A 22,622-nucleotide genomic window follows, 5' to 3' on the forward strand; every position below is an offset into this window, starting at 1 on the left:
AATCTTTCTTTTAATCATTCACGATATGTTTCACTATAACCAATAATTAAGTTATCTATTTTTGGCTAAAGGTCCATGATAAACAAGCATTTTAACATGATATACAAAAATATAATTTTGTTACAACCCATAAATGCTACAAATAATTAATTCAAAGCAATTCCTATTTAAATATTCATTAAAGAACAAAAATTATCAGGCTCTACATAGTTTATTATTTATCAATCTGGTTGTTAGCACTTAATATAATCGGAAAGACTTCTCTAAGTGCTTAACAGGTAAATTATTTGTATTAGGAAACAGATGACAAAAAATGAATGCAGGTTCATGTAACAGTCCCATTTTAGATATTTCATAATACAAACGCGCAAGTTGCGCCCTTTAATATTGTGATGTCATTTATTCGCAAGGGATTGGTCGAAAACATTGGTGGTGCATGCATTATGAAACAATTGTAGATTATAATTTTGCAAACACCAAATATTGTGAAAAGCACTAGAAAAGTCAGCTTAAAAATTAGTTCATTCTAGAAACTGAAAAGATAATGTATGATAATTGCTGCAATATGTATTAATCTCTAAAAATCAAATAATCAAATATCTTTTGCAGTTCATTGTATTTCATTTTCAGTATTCTCTGTGCATATGAATGATGTACATGTTGATAACAACAAATTTGAACATGTAGCAATCTTGTATATCAATTGGATTTTACAGTCTATTAACTAGTGTTACATACATGCACTAACATTGTAGAAAACTTCTCTAAAATGCATTCTCAGAACTACAGAATATTTATTACTGTATCTATGACAACTTTGATCAAATTATGTCACAAAATTGTCACCCACACCCGAAAGACGTTTCAAACTAGCAGAAAATTGCTATAATTCAATACTGACTGCCGTATTTACATTTTTGGTAATATACAAAAAAAATCTTGTACAAGTCAAGAATATTGTATTTTTACATTTTTATGGGAATTTACAGCTACTTTGTTTTTGTTTGTTTTGTATTCTTTAAATTATATACATGAAGTATCAAATAACTTATTCATATTCAACATCAAAGATAGTTAATCTTTCACCTGACCTATCACCTAACAAATAGATCAGGGCCCCGTCTTTCAAAGAGTTACGATTGATCCGATCAATCGCAACTATGGACGGCCAGCAACGTCAACATCTATTATGCATGTCTGTTCAAAATATTTTCTAGCGATGATGTACAATGTATATTCATGCATTCATTGTTTTCTTAAAATTCACTGCGCTTCTCTTTGCGTACAAAGGACATTGTGCAAAGTTTTTGTGGAAAAAATTATGACCCTGATAGATTTCCATAGAGTTAATAATAATAATAATAGCCAATTTTTATAAAGCGCTTTTCCCAGAATGGCCCAAAGCGCGTTACAGCATATTATTACCCCGGTCATTGGATTCATTTCAATCCCGCACGAAAAGTGCACAATTTCCACTCCCTGGGGAGCATTCCTTGCATTCATCGCAGCCTCATTATGGCGCTGGCAAATTCAAACATACAATATCTTTCGCATCCTACCGGGTACCCATTTAGCACCTGGGTCGAGAGTGGCAAAGTGTGGATTAACGCCTTGCCAAAGGACGCTAGACCGCGGTGGGATTCGAACACACAACCCTCTGTTTACAAGGCGAGAGTCAGAACCACTACACCACGGCTCTTAGAGTTACGATTGATCGGATCAATCGTAGATTCGTATCTCTTTGTAAGACGGGGCCCTGAACTCTGTCATAACTCATAAACATGTGTATAATATATGTTGTGGTTTACAGTGAATTATATGTTTTGACAATGAAATCATTGGCAACGGTTCAATGTACATCGAAATAATGAGTGAAACAGAAATCATCACTGTTGATCTATTGCTATTACTGATCAAATTTTCCTAATTGCCTTTCCAATATAATCTAATTTCCCACACAGACATGTTTATTCATTTAGATTTTTAATGACACTCCGCTACTGCTGTTTTCAAAGCAGGCTATAAAAGCCAATTTACCCTGCAAAATTAACTTGAATACATATTCACAAGCTAAAAGTACAAGTACACGTAATACATTTGAATTATAAATTCATGAAAGAAAATATTATGCATAGCTTTGAAAAAAATAACAATGACAACTGAACATAGTAATATTAAGAATTTGAAACTAAGTTTGTCTATAGAGTTATTGTAAATAATATACCACTTCTATACTTTATTCATCACACACCAATAAGTTCATGTAAATTAAAAAGAACAAATTCTGAATAATAATCTCGTTCAATAATTTCTTATTCTTAATGTTAATTATTAATGGGAGGACAAATAAACACAAAATGTTATCAATCATTGCCAAGCTCATGATTTTCATGCTGTTAACATAATTTCTAGTAAACAAAATTGAAATGACCACAATCTTCTTTAGGAAAATCTCATGTTTATTTATTTCAGATAAAATCAATACAAATTTCAATCAACATTCCAAATACAGGTATAACCTTTGAACGAAAACTCTCAGACATTTCTATTAATACACAAATACCTTACCAGATCATTGTATAGCTCACAATCCAGTGTGATAGATTGAGACACATGGTGTTTTTCATAAAGCTGTTCATATGTTGCTTATGACTTTATGATATGCACCTGCTGGCCCCTTCTTCGATCATGTTATAAAATCAGATTAAATTTTTATTTCCAATGGCTTAAGTTGAAATCCACTCTTTATAGACTAATATTATCATTGTTAAAAAGTATCTGAATTAATAATTCAATATCTTTCACTATTTGATTACAGTCAGAGGAAATGCACTTTTACTATCTTAAAAAGGGGGAAAATTTGGGGTATAATCTCAATTAAAAAAGGGTCACCAGTCATGTGTAATCATGCATATTGAGGTAACTTACAAAAAAAAAAGCTTGGTGAAATTGCCCACCAAGGTTTAAATGGACAAACATTTAAATAATTCCTTGAAGGTGTGGTTGATATTGCTATTTTTCTCACAATTAGAAATCTGCATCTCTTTGTGTGTTTCAAAATACATCTTTCATATTATCTGACCAGTACAACCAAATAGAGAAAGAGATACAGGTGTATACATGTACATAAATCCAATCATGAATTAGATGTTAGGAAACAACCGTCATTGTAGTTGGTTTAGCAAGTATGCGCCTAACATGCTGCTAAAAAAGCTATGAATCCAGTGACCGGTTCATAATAATTGTGAAGCACTTTGAGCAGTCATCGATTGGTATTGCGCTATATAAAAGCCAATTATTATTATGAATTGCAATTTCGTTAGGATACTTACTATGCAAATCGAAGTAAATTGTAAACACACAGACTTCACATCATCATCAGAGCAGCTTATGCAAAATATCCAAAGCAAAATTTGCATTTAACCAAAATTTGTTAGAGAATGATGTATTTATTTGGCTTGACTAATGAATTATGGTATTTTGATGTTTGGATTTCAGTCATATCAATGCAACTTTGATTCATAAATAAATATCGATAATTACGTGCCACACCAAATGGCCCGTGGAACACACTCCGAGCAATCATTCATGATTTTAATTTTTATGCGTAGAATATACCAAAAATACACCTCAAAACATAAGATTATATTCATATCCAATTTAACCCCCTGCCCAAAACTAAACCATCTGCAAATCAAAAATAAATCACAAGAAATAGTGTGCAGAGTTGTTCATCTTGGGATTTCACTAAATCCTTATCCTCACAAACCAAGTATATGGAGGGCCTCATTCAGCGTTGAATTTCTATTTGGTTCTTTCCTCACTGTGCACATTCATTCTCATATGGAGTCCACCAACAAATCCAAAAATATTGTCCTTTGGTTCCGTGCTTGGTGTAATTACTGGAGATTGTAGTCAGTAATACAATGTACATGGCTGTCACTTCATATCACATCTCCTGGCCATAAAATGACATTCCTATCCCAAACAACACTTTTAAACCTTCAGGTCATCTTGACATCATGATGTTCTTTTTCATCCAGTTTCTTCCACAATTGTATGGGCACTCATCATCGTATATTCTGGCTCATAAAAATTGTTACAAATGAACTCTGTTGAAAAGATCCACTCTCCTTGCTCGAAGCCAAACTGATCTCTCACACTGAACTTCTTCATAGAGTTGATGCAAAGTCTTCGTAGAGGTATTGTTTAAACGGCTGATCTAAGAAAACATGAATAAAAAAAGTAATTTAGAACTGTGACTATGAACACCAAGTACACGTAGAAGTAGTAGTACTCTTTTTCGCACTTATCAACTCAACAGAATATTTGATATAAAATACCCCCATCAATGTCATATATCCCCAGCCAAAGTTTTTTTTTTTATATAGTACTAGTATAATGCTTAAGGGTGTGTTCAATGTCGGTTTCCAAATTTAAACAGCAACATGAATCATGATTCAAAACGTGGTTAAAAAACATGGATATAATGAGAAACAAAGGGTTGTTAATTGTTCTTCGTTCCCATTCATAAAAGTAAACATCTTTCAAATCACGATTCGGAGGAAAATTTAAACGTCGACAAAGATGCGTTTGTAAACGCGATCAGCTCAAATTTACGACCTTGAGCATCGCAAATGCGACATTGAACACAGTTGCGTTTTGAAATGTCTATAAATTTGCTCTCGCAGTGGAAGCCTACACAAACAGCTGCCAGAACTGACCTTTCTTGTGATGGTTCAAACTGAGCAATAAAGCTGTGCTAATGAAAGCGGAAAATTTAAAGACGATCAACATATAAACGGCTTTATATTTTCGACACTGAACGGTGCACTGCTGATCGTGTTTGTGTTCAGTGTTTTGGAATTGAGTTTTGAATCATAATGCATGTTGCTGTTTAAATTTGAAAATCGAAATTGAACACACCCTTAGTCAAATCTTTGAGGATCACAGAAATCTGTTCGACTTACAAGTCTAGAGGTATATATATGTACAACACATTTTTCTTTGCTTAATCTGGACTAAATAGAATATTTGAGTTAGGCAAATACAGGGTTCCCAGGTTTTCATGAAAACAAAATTCCCTGATTTTTCCCTGATGAAGTTTAAAAATTCCCTGATAATTATTTAAACCCATTCCCAGTTTCGCATGTTTTCTAAGTTGTTGCAGTGAATTACATGTATTTTCAGTATAAAAACAATAATGTAATTTTAGTACCACCATAATCAGTCATTCAATGGATGTTGTTTTGATATGCAACAAAATATAACAGAGTCTGACTGACTACCATGCTTTCGACTTTTAAGCGGATCAAAATTCCCTGATTTTTCCCTCATTTGAGGCATTCTTCCCTGATTTGAGGTATTTTTTATCAAATTCCCTGATTTTTCCCTGACTGGAAAAAAGTAAAATAATTTTCCCTGAAGGGCTGGGAACCATGTAATATTCTATGGAAGGCCAACTTATGCAAGTTTACCTTTAGTACTAGTACCCTGAAATCCAAATTTGGCAAATTAATCAAACTTTAAAAAGTTGATAAAAATCTCAAAATTCATTTTGGCCAACTAATTGTTGGCTTTTTACTTCTCAGATAGTCAAATACCATATGGGCTAAATAAATTTATCTTATTTGCATTTGGTCTTCACTACAATTGATCCAATATCCACTTAGTTTTTTATTTTAAATTCTCATCTTGTCGAATGCTCAACTGGTCTAATTTCCACTTTTGTTTTGATTCATGAACAGTCTAGTGGTTACACCTCTCGTCTTTCAATCCGAGGGACATGGGTTCCAATCCCAGTAATGCAATATTTTCTTTCAGCAAGAAATTTACCCACATTGTGCTGCACTCTACACAGGTGAGGTACATGTAAATGGGTACCTGGCAGAAATTTCTTCCTTGAAACGCATGAGCGCGTAACAGCTGCTCTGCTAAAGCCAGGTTAATTATGCTGCTTTACTGTAGAGCGCTTTATAGAGACTTCTGATAAAATAAGTGTTAAGTGCTATATATGCAGGTATAATTATTATTAGCTAACCACGGAGACTAAGTGGTATTGAACTAAGCAGATATTACATGAAATGGAAAAAGCCTAACTGGAAATAACACAAAGTGGTCAATGGGCTAAATGGTGATTAGACAAAATGGGAAGTAGACGAACTGGTCGTAGAGTAACTGTGATGAGACCATATGGAAGACGGAACAGAAAAACAATTACCCTGGCTGGTTTTATCTGCTGCCACCTGTTCTTTCTACTGGAGATATTGTACTCGATGACGTGATGAGTGGTAAAGCTCCTATATCATGGAGGAGAAAAAGAAAATAAGGAAATTACATTAGTTTATATTTGAAGTTGAAAGGATAAATGCACACTTTATTTGTTAAATTTCTCAATTTACATCCTCCTCTGTATCTACATTATAAGGTAAAATGCACACTCTATGCATGCAAATAAACAACACACACATACATGAACTGTCAGGCAGTCTTGCAAAAAGAGAGACAATAAGCATAATAATAATTATACAATAAAATTGTATAGCGCAGCCTATATTGTACAACGCCTACTTAGCTTGTTGTACGCGAGCAAATGGGAGGCTGAATGTCAAACATTCGTACCGTTGCACGAAAGACGTACCATCCAAAATGTACCGTCCAAAATGTACCGTTGCACAGCTTTAGGAGATGACGTCACAATACGATTCAATTCATTGCGCTCGGTAAAAATGCAGGTGCAATACGCGTATAGCCTGCTGGCTAAATGCGCAATGCTGCCCGAGGTGTTCGCTTGTGGGATTTTGCTTTTCGCTTTCCATATTTTGGCTCCCTTTTCATAGATTACTGCAGGAAAAACTCTTTGTTTTTTCATAAATTCGCTAAACTCCGAGGCGTTGTACAGTACAACACAAATAGCGAATATTCTTATTCGTGCAATGGTGCGAGATTTCGCATTCGGTGAAAGAAAGAAACACTCTATTCAACTCGGCTAAGGCCTCGTTGAATAGAGAATCTTTCTTTCACCTCATGCGAAATCTCGCACCATCGCACTCATGCCTATTCGCTATTTGTATACTGTACCGCGTTTTGATTCTCCAATTGCTTATAATACACACTTCATATATTTACAATCGATAGTTACTTTTTGTAAATGGTTTCTGATGTCCTATATACAGTCCTTACTTTATATAGCAATCTGTGTGGACAAAATGTGCTTTTGATCAAACCTGTAGTATTTCGACCCTATCTAGGCCGGGGGGGGGGGGGGGGGGGGTTAGGCCTCGGAGGCCCCCCTCAACGATTTGGGCAATATTTTTGCGATGCGAAATTTTTGTACCGTGCCGCTCGCTGACTTTTTACTTTCCAGTCTTGCGCATATTTTAACACCAATTGTGCGACACCCTGGTATGCGGTTCCGAAATTACGCAACATTTTGTAAGTGAATGTTTGACAAAAAAATTGCTAAGAAATGTGATTTTGTGTACAAAGTCAATGCAAATTTAGTTTTCAACCAAAAATCATAAATGTATGATTATTTTTAGCTTTGCTGGTCTAAATGGATTAATTTTTTGTTGTTTATGATCGCAAGAGTCCTCAACACAGTTCATAAAAAAACAGAATGAAAAACAAAAGGTTAAAAAAAAAAAAAAAAACGTAAGAAATTGCAAAAAACAATACAATACATAATAAACTGATCTGACATCGCAATTTTTTCACGTACATTTGCTAAGAATATCACAAAGAGTTTCTATACCAAAAATCAGAAAATTTGGAGCTTTATCTAGGGAGTTTGAGGAAAAAGTATGATTTTGTATACTAATTATGCATAAATTAGCATAATCACTTAATAGCAAATTGCATGAAAAAACTTACTATCTAATTTTGTAGATTATGTCCCAGACAACCTGTGTGCCAATTTTTGGCATGATCGCCCGATCAACAGCCGAGATCTCCCAAAAATACCCCGGCTTAGATAGGATTAATTAAAAAAACAATAAAATAGAAAATACTAGAAATAAAAAAAGTTGCCCTCTCTAGTACTGGTTGGAAACAAAAATAAATTGAGCTAATGATATCCTTCATCATACTGACCTTCTGCTGGTGAGGAAGTCGTGGATGTACATTTGCAGGTCTCTCTTTGTAATGTACTGATCTGGTCCTGGATTGATGCAATCCTAGTCCCAACCTCGTCATCAAACGAGCTTGCAGCCGCTAGACCTTCCTGAAGCGCGGAGACATCGGCAATGTTCTCATCCTTGAATTGTTGTAAGGAGCGTTCTAGTAGCATCTGCATGCTGTTGGTCACATTGATGTTCAGTAGATCAGGGTTGCTGTCTACTGGTTTGAGCTGGAAAAACAAGAAAATACCAATAAATATGATTATCAATGATGTGGAACATACTCATTCTGCATCCAACATGCATACAGAGCATCCAACTTTCACCTAAAAAGTATTTCAGAGAGCCTCTCTGAATTTTTTTTTTCTTCATTTTATAATGCAAATATCCTTCTTCTTTTGAGTATCAACTAATACTATTACAATGATACATACACAAATACATACATACATATATATAAACATAAACATATCAGTAAACATATCAATCTATGGTGGGCAGAGGCATAATTGGTCAGTGATTTTCACTATTGTTATAAGCTACCGAAATCCTTGCATCTGATTGGCTCAGAGCAAATTAGTCGTTGAAATTCACTGACCACTTGAAACATGAAACACCTCAAAAAAGAACCAAGATCTGTAATGACATGTATGATTACCTACCTCATTGACCCTCTCCTCTAGTCGTGTCACCCTCTCAGTTAATAAACGCATCCCTGTTGTATTTAAACTGCTGGAGTCTCCTACAGGAATGATGTCTGTTACTGGCATTGATACAATGCTCTTATTGTATTCTTCCTTCTGCAATAGAACATAAAACAAGAAGAACATATGAAGTAGTATCAGAGAGGGCTTGGATCATACAGACACTCAGTCCTGGACCCCGTCTTACAAAGAGTTGCGATTGATCCAATCAACCACAACTATGGATGGCCAGCAACGTCAACATCTGTTATGCATATTTATTCAAAATATTTTCCATCGATGATGCATATTCATGCATTCATTGTTTTCTTGAAAATTAACTGTGCTTCTTTTTTGTTCACAAAGGACATTGTGCATATTTCCTGTCTAAAAAATTATGGCACTGATGGATTTCCATACAGTTGCAATTGATTGAATCAATCGTAACTCTTTGTAAGACGGGGTCACAAAGGTGGTCTTGAATACATTGTTTCAAACCATGGTTTATGTAGATTTTATGCATTAATGATGCATAATTTAGCAAGTAAATTGGAAACGCATCAAATGATGTTCACTTTTGTCACAGTGCTATGAATTCATGCTTGATGATTTGAGTTCAATGGAGATGCGAATCAATTTGAATAAACAGTTGGTTCATAAATACTTGTTTGATTTTGCTTATTAATTAATATTGTTCCAGTCATTCTTCCACGAAAAATTACAAGCATCTTTAATCATCATTTGTGAGAAATAAACATTAATAATAAATATAAAAGCTGGGCCTTCAATTACAAATTCTATACTTACCAGAAGTTCAATATCTGCTTTCATTTGTGCCAGATCAAACTGGCCAGTCTGAATACTTTGTGGTGAAGAGCTTGAATGGCTCGCCACCGTTGGTACAGAAGACTGAGTATTAACTGAACTGTTCTGTAGCATTTGTCTAAACTGAGACAATGAGGAAACTACTTCATCATGCTCTCTTGATAGATTGGAAGCAGTGCTCTGGACTTCATGGACTGCAGCCCATATTCTTGAGATCTCCTGTAGGAACAAAAAAAAAGAGTGTTATTAGAAATCCGGAAAAGTATGAATCACGAGGAGCTACATTATAACAAGATGGATAGATAGAGACAATAAAAAAGAGAAATAGAGAGAGAGAGATGGCACACAGAAAGGGAGCTAGAAAGAAAAACAAAATAAAGAAGAAAGGAAGAAATAATCAAAAAAAGAAAGAAAAAAAGAAAGAGAGATATAGAGAAAAATGAAAGAAAGGAGCGCGGAGGGCTCCCAAGTAGAAGAGTACAGTATTACTGAGAAAGGCCATATTAACACATCATAAAAATGCAATTGAAATAATCTTCTAAACATTTCTTGAAATATTACTCTACTGATGAATGAATTACTTTTATGAAATCAATATACATCAATATATCAATATATGAAGTTTAATTGTATAAATGTACCTCTTGAATTTCAATAAAATGTGGATCTGATATAGAGCTGCCTGAGCCTGTTGCAGGTTCTGCTGGGGTAGAATGTCTGGTAGTGGCACTTGATGTGGTTGGTGGGGCTACCTCCGGGCTTGGTGGAGTGCTGGGTGGATTTTGTAAAAGGGCTACTTGGCTCTTTAAAGTATTTACTTCACTCTGTATAAAGATAGAGTTAAAATAGAATTCCTAAGTTAAAAAAAAAAGAATTCTGACACTGTGGAAAAGAAAATTCAAGACATCCAAATATCAAAAGTACATTTTAAGAAATTTGAATGATAAAATGAAGTGTATGAAACATAATAGAGGAATGACAAATGATGGGTCTGATTGGGCTCTTGGACAACATTCCAAGAAACTTGCAAGTATCCCACAACAAATCATAATTCCTTCAATTTATTGCAAATTTGTAACTGACTGCTGTGCTGCTTCTCGCAGCTAAAAGTACAAAAATTCCTGCTGTTTTTTTTTCATTATGTGCAAATAATATAAATTTCCATCACGTAAAAAACATTGTGGATGATTGCAAGAATCTAATCTTTGAAAATATCCATAGTATTACTAATAATATATGAGGCACCGGTAATCAAGTTGTCTATTCAATGGCACACTGTACAGTGCGTCCCAAAAAAAACTATACACTTTTGAAATGGCTGCCAAATAAAAAATGTAGCACTTTGGGGGAAAAGACTTACATATATGGAAAGCCAATAAAGTCAACTTTCAAATAACACCAAAAAGTTGGAAAACTATTCATGCTTGAGCGAGCACTGCCCACTGAAACAAAGGGTATGAAAATTAGGGTGGGCTGGAATTAGCCTTCCAACTTATGTCAGTTTTTGAGAGGCAAATCCTTTCGAACTAGCAAAGTTAAGGGCGTTGTGATAAATTAATGATCAACCGTGACCAGTTTTGGTTGCTTAAGCAATTTTTTTGAATTATTGAATTGAACTTTAATGCATGAGTGAACATAAATTACACTTTTTGGGCAGCATTTCAACTTTATCATTTGGATCTCTTTTGGGGCAGCATTTCAACTTTATCATGTGGATATCAGCAATGTGTTCATGGGAGTCGGAAGAATAGGGGGTGAGATAGGACTTAAGTGGGAGAAGTAGGTTGATGGAACAAGGGTCAATAGAACATTCAGCCCCCGCCCCCTCCCTCTTTCCCGCCCTCCCCTCCTGTTGAGAGACTGATGGCTATTGTCATGTACACGTGAAGTCCAGAGCAGAATGTTGATTTAATGATTAATTCTGAATTGGGGCATCAACTTTTTCCTATCAATCATTTAATCAACAATTCATCAGAAAATCAACTCATTCAATGTGCAATGTGACCAATCAAACATTCGTTTTTTTCAATAAATTATTTCATTAATCACCATAATCATTAAATTTCTTGGTAATCATTAATTAAAAAAAACTGACCATCAGCCACCGGTCACTTGGCAGTTAAGTTTTGAATAGGCTACAATCCCTTATCCAGGAAATGAGACAGAGAAAGAGAGAGAGAGGGGGGGGGCTGGGAAATGGAGGTGGAGAGGGGAGGGTACATATGACTTTTAATTTGTAAAAGGACAAAATGAAGAGGAATGCCCTTTTAACCAAGTCTTAGCAAGTTAGCATATCTCGGCCTGTTGCTTGTAACATGTACCATCACATTAATCTGACTCTCACGAATACACTTCTGAGGCCCACAAGATGAATATGCTACACTAAAATTACAATTCCTGTTCACTCATGCATAACATTTCAATTTAGTAACTCATGAAATTTGCCTAAGAAACCAAACCTTATCTCACTCATAAATAGCAGAACACCCTTAGCTTTGAAAGTTCCAAAGGACTAACCTCTCAAAAAAACTGTAAGGCTAATTCCTGCCCAGCCTAGCCAAGCTTAGTCTCTCAAGAAGTGGGGGGAGGGGGTAGAGATGGAGGGAGGGGTTGCTAAATGTTCTGTTGACCTTTATACCATCAACGTACTTTACCTACCTACATGTAAGTCATATTACCCCCCTCTTCTGACTGTCATGAACACATTGTTGAGATCCACATGATAAAGACAAAATGCTGCACTAAAAATTGCAATTCATGATCACTCATGCATTACATTTCAATTTAATAATGCATTATATTTTCACAAACAACAATCTGATCACATCTGATCTTTTATTCACCAAATAACCCTCAACTTTGCAAGTATCAAACAAAAAACCTGAAAGAAATTGGAAGGCTAATTCCGGCCCACCCTAATTTTCATACCCTTTGTTTCAGTGGGCAGTACTCGCTCAAGCATGAATAGTTTTTCAACTTTTTGGTGTCATTTGAAAGTTGACTATATTGGCTTTCCATATCTTTAAGTCTTTTCCCCCAAAGTGCTAAATCTTTTATTTGGCAGCCATTTCAAAAGTGTATAGTTTTTTTGGGGACGCACTGTATTTTACCCAGGGTATACTTCCAACTGCTAAAGGCACTTGGTGCATTCATGGAATTAATTCTGCTGTTTACAAATTCACCTCACCTGAGTAGACGCCAGCACAATGTGGACCAATTTATTTCTAGGAGGAAATTTGGCCATCGCTAGGGTTGGAATCCACAACTCTGTTTCAAAAGGAGAGAGTTAGGCCCCAGACCGCAATGTTCTATCCATCTATTGCAATCACATTTTTTTTCAATACCCTTTAATTCCTCTGAAACACCCTAAGACCTCTTACTTTCTAGAAGGAAGAAAATTAATTATTGAAAAGAACACTGCTATCTTACCATTAATTCTGTTATCTTTTGTTCATAACCAGCTATTTTCATTTCCTGCTCATCATGTTTTCCTTTGAGATCCTCAATTTCACTGCCTAGCTCAGCAACATTCTGGAAGAGGACAAACAGAAAAGAGAAGAAAATAAAGTCAACCTCTATTTACTCTATCAATTGACACAAAAATCCTTTTTTCTCTTAACTCTAAAGAAACAATTATAGAAAAGTATGATTATTCTTGACTTAAAGCGCTCAAAATTAATGCATATGTCAGATCTTGCAATCTTTGTCACTTGTCTTCCTTTTACATCAATATCAATTCAATATAATGTTTATTAACAGCCAAATTGCAGAATTGTTAATGAATACAATTACATTAAAAAAGACCCCATACATATTTCAAACATTAAAAACGGCTTTTGAAAATGTAAATTATATAGTTAACAACAACCCAAACATGAAACGATGAGTCTGCTGCTGATAATGATGATTCAGACAATGATGATGATGATGATGATGATGATGATGATGATGATGATGATGATGACGATGGTGGTGATGATGATGATGATGATGGTGGTGATGATGATGATGATGATGATGACGATGGTGGTGATGATGATGATGATAATGATGATGACGGTGGTGATGATGATGATGATGATGATGATGGTGGTGATGATGATGATGATGGTGATGATGATGGTGATGACGATGATGATGATTGTAATGATGATTAACAATATGGTGATGCTGATTATGATAATGATTTTGAGTTTGATGATGATGATGATGAAACACATTACATGCATGATACTGATTCAAATTACATGAATCATTACGATGATGATGATGATGGTGATGACAATGATAACGATGATGATGATAATGTGATGATGCCACAATGACAATGATATTAACTGACCTGTTGAAGTTCAGCTGCTGATGTAGACGATGCTTTACCCTCAAGACTTTCTATCCTAGTTTTTAATGAATCCAATTCATCTTGTCTTTTTTGTATATCACTCAAGGACTTGTTTAATATATTAATCTGTATGTATAAAGACAGAGAGGTGAGTTAACACATTAAAAATATCTCAAATACACAAATGGAGAAGTAAAGATTGTGTTTTATCTACAGATCATGTATAGATTGTACTCTTGTTAATAGGACAATGGGGAATATACAGGATTTTGTATACAAAATACATGTACAATGTATGATAGGGGTGGGTCACAGATATAGAATTAATTTGTATGTATATTTTTCACACTTAAAAGGGGGTACATTGTATTTCTAATAATGATCAATACAAATTTTTGCAAGGGGGGGCAAATTATAAAAAAAAAAGAATTATTCAATTTTGTAGAATATTGAATGTAGCCCACAAATAATGAAAGCACCCAAAATGGAATATCAATAGGGCTTTTTTTACTTACTTTGATATCTGCAATATCTACTTTTTCTGGGAAAGAGCCCAATCTTTCCAGCCCAGTTTCTAGGCTAACAATAGTCTTCTCTTGTGATGAAGCACTATCAGCTTTTATCTCAACTGTAGAGGAAGAGGAACGATACATGAATAACACAATGAACTAGTATTTTTTATGATAGAATTGTAACTCTATCTAGCAAGTGCAGCCACATCACCCCTATATTGAAATCTCTTTTAATACTGGTTGCCCCTGAAGGAATGCATAGTCTTTAAAATCCTTCTTTTGATTTTTCATATAGTCAATGGAACTTCCCCCAGTTATAATAAGTCTTTGATGCATAATTACCAACCCTCAAGAAATTTACGATCCTCATCTTCTAATCTCTTACAAATTCCAGTTGCTAAGAAATCATGCGGGGAACGGGCCTTTGCTCATGCAGGGCCTAACCTGTGGAATTCTCTTCCACAGAGTTTGAAAACCCTGACTTCAGTGACCACCTTCAAGGGCAACCTGAAAACATACCTGTTTAAGAATGCTTTTTGATTGCCTTATTGTACAGATGTGTATTATATGTAAATAGTTTTTGTTCTGCTCTGAAGCGCCTTGAACATCTAATCAAGATGGAAAGTGCACTAAACAAATCTCATGTATTATTATCATTTCAAATTAAGGCACCATTGATACCATATCAAGGTCAAAGCTGAGTCTTTATACAGGAATCTTGCAAGCATCTTCATATCACTAATAGCTACTTTCATCATAGACAAAATAATGAGAATTGTGGGGAAAAACTACTGTACATGTATGTACGAGATCCACAGTGCCTTTAAATCCTGCTGTATAGGTGCTAATAATCTGCTTTGTTTATGATTAAATTGGCAGGGATTAGTGGTGAAAAGATGCTTGTTGCAGACATAATTCTTGACTTCTGATGTAGTGTCCATACATGTATATGATCAATATATCATTACACATCCCACAGCATAATCTTTAAAGTTTGAACCTGTTTATTTTTTCTTGTGGAGCGTTGTGGCCCAGTGGATTAGTCTTCTAACTTTCAAACAGAGGGTCGTGGGTTCGAATCCGAGCCATGACGTAATTTCCTTCAGCAAGAAATTTATCCACATTGTGCTGCACTCAACCCAGGTGAGATGAATGGGTACCTGGCAAGAATTTTTATTCCTTGATATGCCACCACGCTGTAAAAGGCTGCGGGGCTAGAGCCAGGGTAATAATATCCAAAGTCCTTTGGAAGCACTTAGGGATGTTATGACATAATGTGATATGCTCTATAAGAACTGCGTTATTATCGTAATTTTAATTGGTATTATTTTTTCGATTTGATTTATTGAGGCAATACTGTGTATTAATACAGTACACTGATACAATTGGTCAGGTATCCATTGTAATAACCTTCCTAGCCCTTCCCCCTAAAAAAATACATTTGTGTGACAAAAAAGTGAACAATGTGTCCTTTTCTAAAAGCATTAAATTCTTTTAAAACGGAACATGCAAGGTTTCTTTTTATTCAATGTGAGACAAGACATCCTACCTTTTTCCAGTGTTTTTCTGAGGTTATCTAGATCTTGTTTGAGGTTAAAATGCATCCAGATTAATCCTCCTGTGATGACCATACAGCCCATCGTTAAGATGAACATGACAAGAGGTACACACATTGCACAACATGAGCAAGGCTTTGGTCTGAAATACGAGAAAAAAAGATAAAAAGACAGAATATAAACATTCTGATACACTGAGATTAGACTTTGGAAGAACTTGTGATGTTATATCCAGACCTTCTTTTTTACAGTAAACAAATAGATCTATTCCAAAACATTTTACATGTATTTCAATGCTAATTACATGACTGTAAATGTGCATGTAGACCACTCCATCATTTGTTGTTATAGTTGTGAGCAGGGTCATGAAATATGATATTTAAAATAAGTTATTTATCTTAAAGAACTAGAAGTTTTTCAGTAAATTTTCACACAAATAAATGTCTAATTATGTATTTAAAGTCTTGACATGCCATGTTTTGTTTGTCTGTTCATAAAAAGTACTGAGAATGTAATGTCTGTTCAAGGTATACATGTATAGCATAGCAATTAAGAACTACATTATTTAGCTTTCAAGCAATTTTCAGAATTCAGAAATTGTCCAGGTATTTTCTGTTTTAACGAGAGGATACTATGAACTAGTAACAGTCCGCAATTGCACTTTACGCAGAATTACAATAATCCCAATGTCATATAATAAGGCTTGCTTGCTGTGGTAAGTGTGGTACGTCAATTAAACTTGGGATAGCTTTGTTAAACTAAATATACATGTACATGACTTGTATATTTGGTAAGAGGCCAGCAAGGTACACAAAAAATTGGAAGAGACTGCAAATACTACAATTCTAGTACATAAAAAGGTGTCAGAATTAAACATAATACAGTTTATGAAAAAAAATGATTGAATATTATTTCTTAAAAAAAATGTTTCAACAACACAAGCAGAGTGTGATGTGTAATAACCAGCAGGCAGAAAATAGAGTTCACCATCTGAAAAACAAAAATCTTTGACTAAAAGTATCACAAGAGGGGAGGGGGGGGGGGGAGAGGGTCGGTTTAGACTTTAATCTTGTGTCTTGTTTCCAAAATATGAATGAAACATTGGTAAAAAAACAAAGTCATAAGATTTCAGGATACAAGAGACAAATCATACACACTACATGTATGTAGAGGTAAAAAAATTGTATTCAAGTTTTAAAATCAATATGTCACGACACTCAGTCAAATCTATTAAACAGGGATTGACGATGTAATACTGGAAATGTCAATTTAATTTCCTTTCATTTTATGTTGTGTCAGCATGTACAACATGATTCGTAATAGGTCTATGGTCATATACAGTACGCTGGATGAATAGTGAGTGAGTGAATCCCAGACACGACTAAATGAATATAAATTGCATCAGCGCTAGTTGCCTCGAGGCTAGGCTAGTGATGTGATGGACAACAGCATCACATTAAGGGTTGATGGAATTCTGATCAGGACCCTCTTAATTATGTCGCCATAAATAGGAGTTGCATTGGAGTGCGAGTCAGTCAGGAAAAATTATTTCTTCAGGAAAAAATATTGGGAAACGATAAATGAAAACTAATATCACATACCTGTACATATATGTATTAAAGGCTTTAATAAACCATATTGGTATACACTGTACATGTACACTACAGTTTGTTTTTGTTTTTTTCTAGAAAAAAATTAAAGATAGGGCCATCATATCTTTAAAAAGATTTGTAATAATATAATTTAAAAAAGGTGTATCTGTTTGTACCACATGCGCAAGACAAAGCAGGTTTCCCAATTTGTGTGACTATATCAGAGACCAAAATTTCCTTTTATTCTTAAAGCCCCTTTCGTTTTTTAGTTTTAGTAATTCCACTGAAAGTCATTTGCCGCTGTTCCAGTTCATTTAAGGGAGAAGTTCACCCCGTTGACATACATGTACAGTATTTAATTTTAATATTTAAAAAAAATGAGACAAAAATTGGTGAAGGTTTATGAATTTTTAAAAGTTTTTGATTTTTGACATAATATGCAAATATGCATAAATTACATTTTGGAAGACCACCTGGTTACAACTAGACCAAGTCTCCCTTTGGTTGTCTTTATTATACACAGGTTTCACTGTTGGTAGAGTACATGTAAATCAAGTCTGCAGTCAACTCAACCCAAGACAAGGGAAGATTTAGTATCTAATGATTATGGTCACATCAATTCATACCTGATAATCTATCATGTAGGCCTATATATGTGCAGTACCTGTACATACATGTACATGTAGATCAGCCCTCAATAAGTACCCCCTAGTATAAAGTACCCCCTCCCATTTCTATTTAAAAAAATACAAGACTATTGAAAAACTTGATCTGTGCTAACTGCCTGCATAGTTTACCTTGTGGTATACATGTACTGAAATGTACTCATAAAATAATATGCAGGTATTTGAAAGATACCTATACATGTACATCAATCATAAACATGTACAAATATGCATCATATCAATGGACTGGTTTTACAAGCTAATTGGCAAGCAAGATGTATGTTTGAACTATGAATTTATGAAGTTTGAACAGTATATTATTTGCTACTATAATCCCCCCTCTCTCTATCTACATGTACATGTATATCTTTGCATTCAATGAATCTTGTTTTAAATACTTGATACAAGCATATATATAAATCAAATTGTATTCATACATGTACAATGTCTATGAAGTTGACGTCCTGTAATAAAAAACAAATTTCCATTATTATTGATGAGCTATTAAAGTGTTCGTGTAAATCTAATTGTGAGTACTAGTTATAAAGTGTTCGTGTAAATATATAGAGAAGAGAAAGTTATAATGATTATTGATGAACTGTACATGGACATGTGAATCTTATCTTAAATACTAAAAATAAAGAAGAGAGCAGTTTACTTAGAATAACAGAAAATCGAGATTTAATAAATAGTGAATAACCAAATAATATATTTTTATGATATGTGTTTTATCTGCAAGTTAGACACTGTAAATAGTTCTTCACTTCTGAAAGCACAGGATGTTTTGTTGTTTTCATATGTGTTGTTGTTGTTTTGGGGTTTTTTCAAAAATTTTATATAGAATTTTTTATATACAATATTTACACACTTCAAATGAGGTACAAAGGAGTTTTCAGCAATTTATTCCAATTTCTGATCCTCAGTTGCTTCTTTCAGATAAAGAAGCAACTTTAAAACTGTCTGTCTGTATTGTCATGTTTATATTTCCCATGAATATTACAGACAAGTAGTCCTGATTAAATATGCTTGTTCATTGCCAGTCAAGTTGACTGTTCAAGATTGAAAGACTTCCAGCTGTTCAGTTTGATATCAAGCTGGGCATGATACAATCTTAGCTTCAAGGCAAATTCTACTTCAATTCTCAAAATGAACTGGAAAACTACTTAAATCTGATTTAATTGATTTTATGAAACACTCATCATAGTACATGTACATACTGTACAAGAAGAGCTCACTTTAGAAACTTTTTTAAAGTTTATCAAAACAATACATTTAAATACAATGAATATCATCGAGGTCTGAGGTACAAGTACATGTACATCAATTTTGGTTTTAAAAAAAATACTACACTGTACAAGGGGTGGAATCACATGTGTATTCTAATTGCGAGGGGGGAGGGACAAATTAAAGGTGATAGCATTTTTTTCTCTCTCAATTTAATACAGAGCGTGATCGGTTCATCACGGACGGACATTTCATAGATTTTGGAAATTTTGAAGGCTTGTAACAAATTAGGAATAAGATGAACAAGGTTCCTTTGTGTTTTATAGAGAAGGGTAGGACAAAGTATGCTGAATGATGAAAAAAGCTTGTTGCCATGGTTACCTACAAACATAGATATCCAGTAAATGTGCCATATCACGGACGGACATGATAGAAATGTGGTTTTCAGAATTTTTGTACATTTTTATTGTTTCTATCTAAACAGCTTAATATTGACCAATAATTGTTAATGCAACTAACACTCAGGTACATGTATGTTAATAGCTTCTATGTTCAGCATATTGAATTCTTAACCAATATCAAACTTCTGAGAGAATTGCAAATATTTTCCATCACGGACGGACATCTCGGACGGACATCACGGACGGACACAATTAAAATACATTGGAAGTACCTTGTAAGAAGTTCTTATTACTTTTTTGGGGGAACAAATGCTATTGTATTGATGATTTGTACATTTTTTAATATGATTAAACAGTATTAGTTGCACAATCAAGTTGCTACAACTTGATTGAAGTTGTAGCAACTTGATTTCTATGCTAGATGCACAGTATAATCTAGACATATGATTGCTTTAAACACAGCTCTTGTCAAAATCAAATGTAAAGAATGTCCGAATGCATATTGTCTTCTTTTCAAATTATAGAATACTATTAGGTACCAAATCAACATCTAGTTGATCAATGATCATGTTGATATAACTATTTTTTATGATATATCATGATATATGTTAATACATATTTAGGCATTAATTTTCCAAGACCAAAGATGTTTTTTAGGTCCATTAACTAAATCCAAAAGATTCAAAGGTTGCTGATCCTTTATTTTATGCTTGTTTGGTGGATCAGGTATGACCACAACACTTGTCAGAGGCTCTCTTCAAATTCATCTTTTAACCATATTAAAGTGGAGACACCCCATAACATCAACAGCCCTAATGTATTTAGGCTCTGACCGAATCCAAAATTGAAATTGATAATTCATATATATACCAATCAAAAGCTTATTATGCTTCTAAACACTGCAGTACAAGCTTTATAAATGTATGCATTTTAACAGTTTACCAGATAAGCAATTTGCTTAAAATTAGCTCCAAAATGGACTTCGAAAAAAGGTATTCTTGTACTTTTCACAAGCCTCAAGACAGTAATGTCATGTTCTGTTTAAAGGATTGTGAATCCATAGGTTTTGTACATGGAAAAATTGATGATTTTTCTGCTTATCAGATTATGCATTCTACTTTCTTCTTTTCCATCACTTTCTGCATGCTTGAATAGATTAAATCTAGAGCTTTGGACTTGTTCTTGCCATATCTTATTTCCTGCTTTTTTGGCACACAGGTAGCTTTCCAACTCTATCTGCATTCCAATTATGTTTTTAAAAATTTCCTGACAACAATTTAGCCCCAATAACATCCAAACAAAAGGTGGTTTCAAACCGCCTCGATCACAAGAATCCCCGTTAAATTACGAGAACTTTTTTAGGCTGAAAAATACCCATTAATTATTCCTGCATTCACACCGCCCTGAAACATACCCTTCGGGATAAGTTCCTGAAGTTACGAGCATGCGCAGTATGGTCTGATAAGCAGCAAGGCGCGAAATTCAAAATCACTAGCCCAGCAGCAACCCATGCACGGCGCCGCACCCAACGACACGCTGGGCTAAAAGTTCCCGTAATTTGCTTTCAGACCGCCAAAATACCCACGACCTTGGAAAATTCCCCGCGAAAGTTCTCGTAATTTCGCCAAGTACCTACTATTTATCGGGTATTTTCTTTCGGGGATATTACGCGTAGTTTGCTTTCAGACCGCCAAAATACCTGGTATTTTCTGATCGGGGTAAATTTCCCGATCAGAGAATACCTGGAACTGGCGAACTTCGAGGCGGTCTGAAACCACCTATAGATACCACAAAAAATTGTGAAGAGTTGTAGGTTTCCATCCATTTGAGTTCTGAATAATTCTCGGTGACATTTTTCACTGCAAATTGAAACTAAAGTTAAAATAAATTCATAATCTGCTCAGCACAGTTTCCCATTTGCATGGATCATTCCACAGTATTAGCAGTATTTGCGTATATTGCTCACTTGTCCGTCCATGATGAAATTAATGTCCGTCCGTGATCATTTCTTATAATATGATATGCGTAAAATGTATGGATTTCAGCTATGTTCAAATAAAATGATGTACAGTGTCTAGTGAGATACTTCTACACACTTTTATTTTTGTTTCTATTTTGATAAAGAATAAAAAGCTGAATCCATACATACTATCCATATCATAAATTCAATAAAAACTGATCACGGACGGACATTAATTTCACCACGGACACATCTACCAGAAAAATTGACTTCCTATATTTTTTTTTCTACTGATTTATGTTTGATGATAGATTAATGTTCAGAGTGCAAGAACATCCAAACCAAATTAGAGTAACTTTAAAAACAATAAAACTAGAGTGAATTTAATTTGAGTAAAAATGTCCGTCCGTGATGAGAGGTAACAGCACCCCCATGAATAAAATGGACTATTCCAGTACTTTCGGAATCATCAATCTTCATGAAACTAAGTTCTTTGAAACCTGAGATATCAAAGATTATTTTAAAAGCAATTTTGATAGAAATACCTTTAAAAAAAATTTTCACCTCAATGCTAACCCGTAACCGATCATGCTCTACACGTAACAACAACCACTGAAGTTCACTTTTTATGTTGAAGCAATATCTGGATATTAGGGCCGTAAGCAGAATTTGCACGGGATAGACTTAAAGCTAAATGAACGTAGTTGCAGTAAAACACTAATTTCGTGAGAAAGTCTGTAAAACC

The 22,622-nt window shown here is 34.5% G+C and overlaps 1 protein-coding gene across 1 annotated transcript; it reads right to left on the reverse strand.

Annotated features, from left to right (window-relative positions):
* Positions 1-341: 341 nt before the first annotated feature.
* LOC129272061 (EF-hand calcium-binding domain-containing protein 14-like) lies at positions 342-16,173 on the reverse strand. Its single transcript, XM_064106246.1, has 10 exons — positions 16,029-16,173; positions 14,483-14,595; positions 13,968-14,093; positions 13,055-13,156; positions 10,267-10,449; positions 9,608-9,844; positions 8,780-8,917; positions 8,092-8,347; positions 6,221-6,299; positions 342-4,222 (listed from the first exon to the last, which is right to left on the reverse strand). The coding sequence occupies exons 1-9, from the start codon at positions 16,150-16,152 to the stop codon at positions 6,232-6,234; spliced, it is 1,347 nt and encodes a 448-aa protein (XP_063962316.1). The 5' UTR covers positions 16,153-16,173; the 3' UTR covers positions 342-4,222; positions 6,221-6,231.
* Between the last annotated feature and the right edge of the window lie 6,449 nt (positions 16,174-22,622).

This window comes from Lytechinus pictus, chromosome 11 (assembly GCF_037042905.1).
Source record: "Lytechinus pictus isolate F3 Inbred chromosome 11, Lp3.0, whole genome shotgun sequence".
Classification (NCBI taxonomy): domain Eukaryota; kingdom Metazoa; phylum Echinodermata; class Echinoidea; order Temnopleuroida; family Toxopneustidae; genus Lytechinus; species Lytechinus pictus.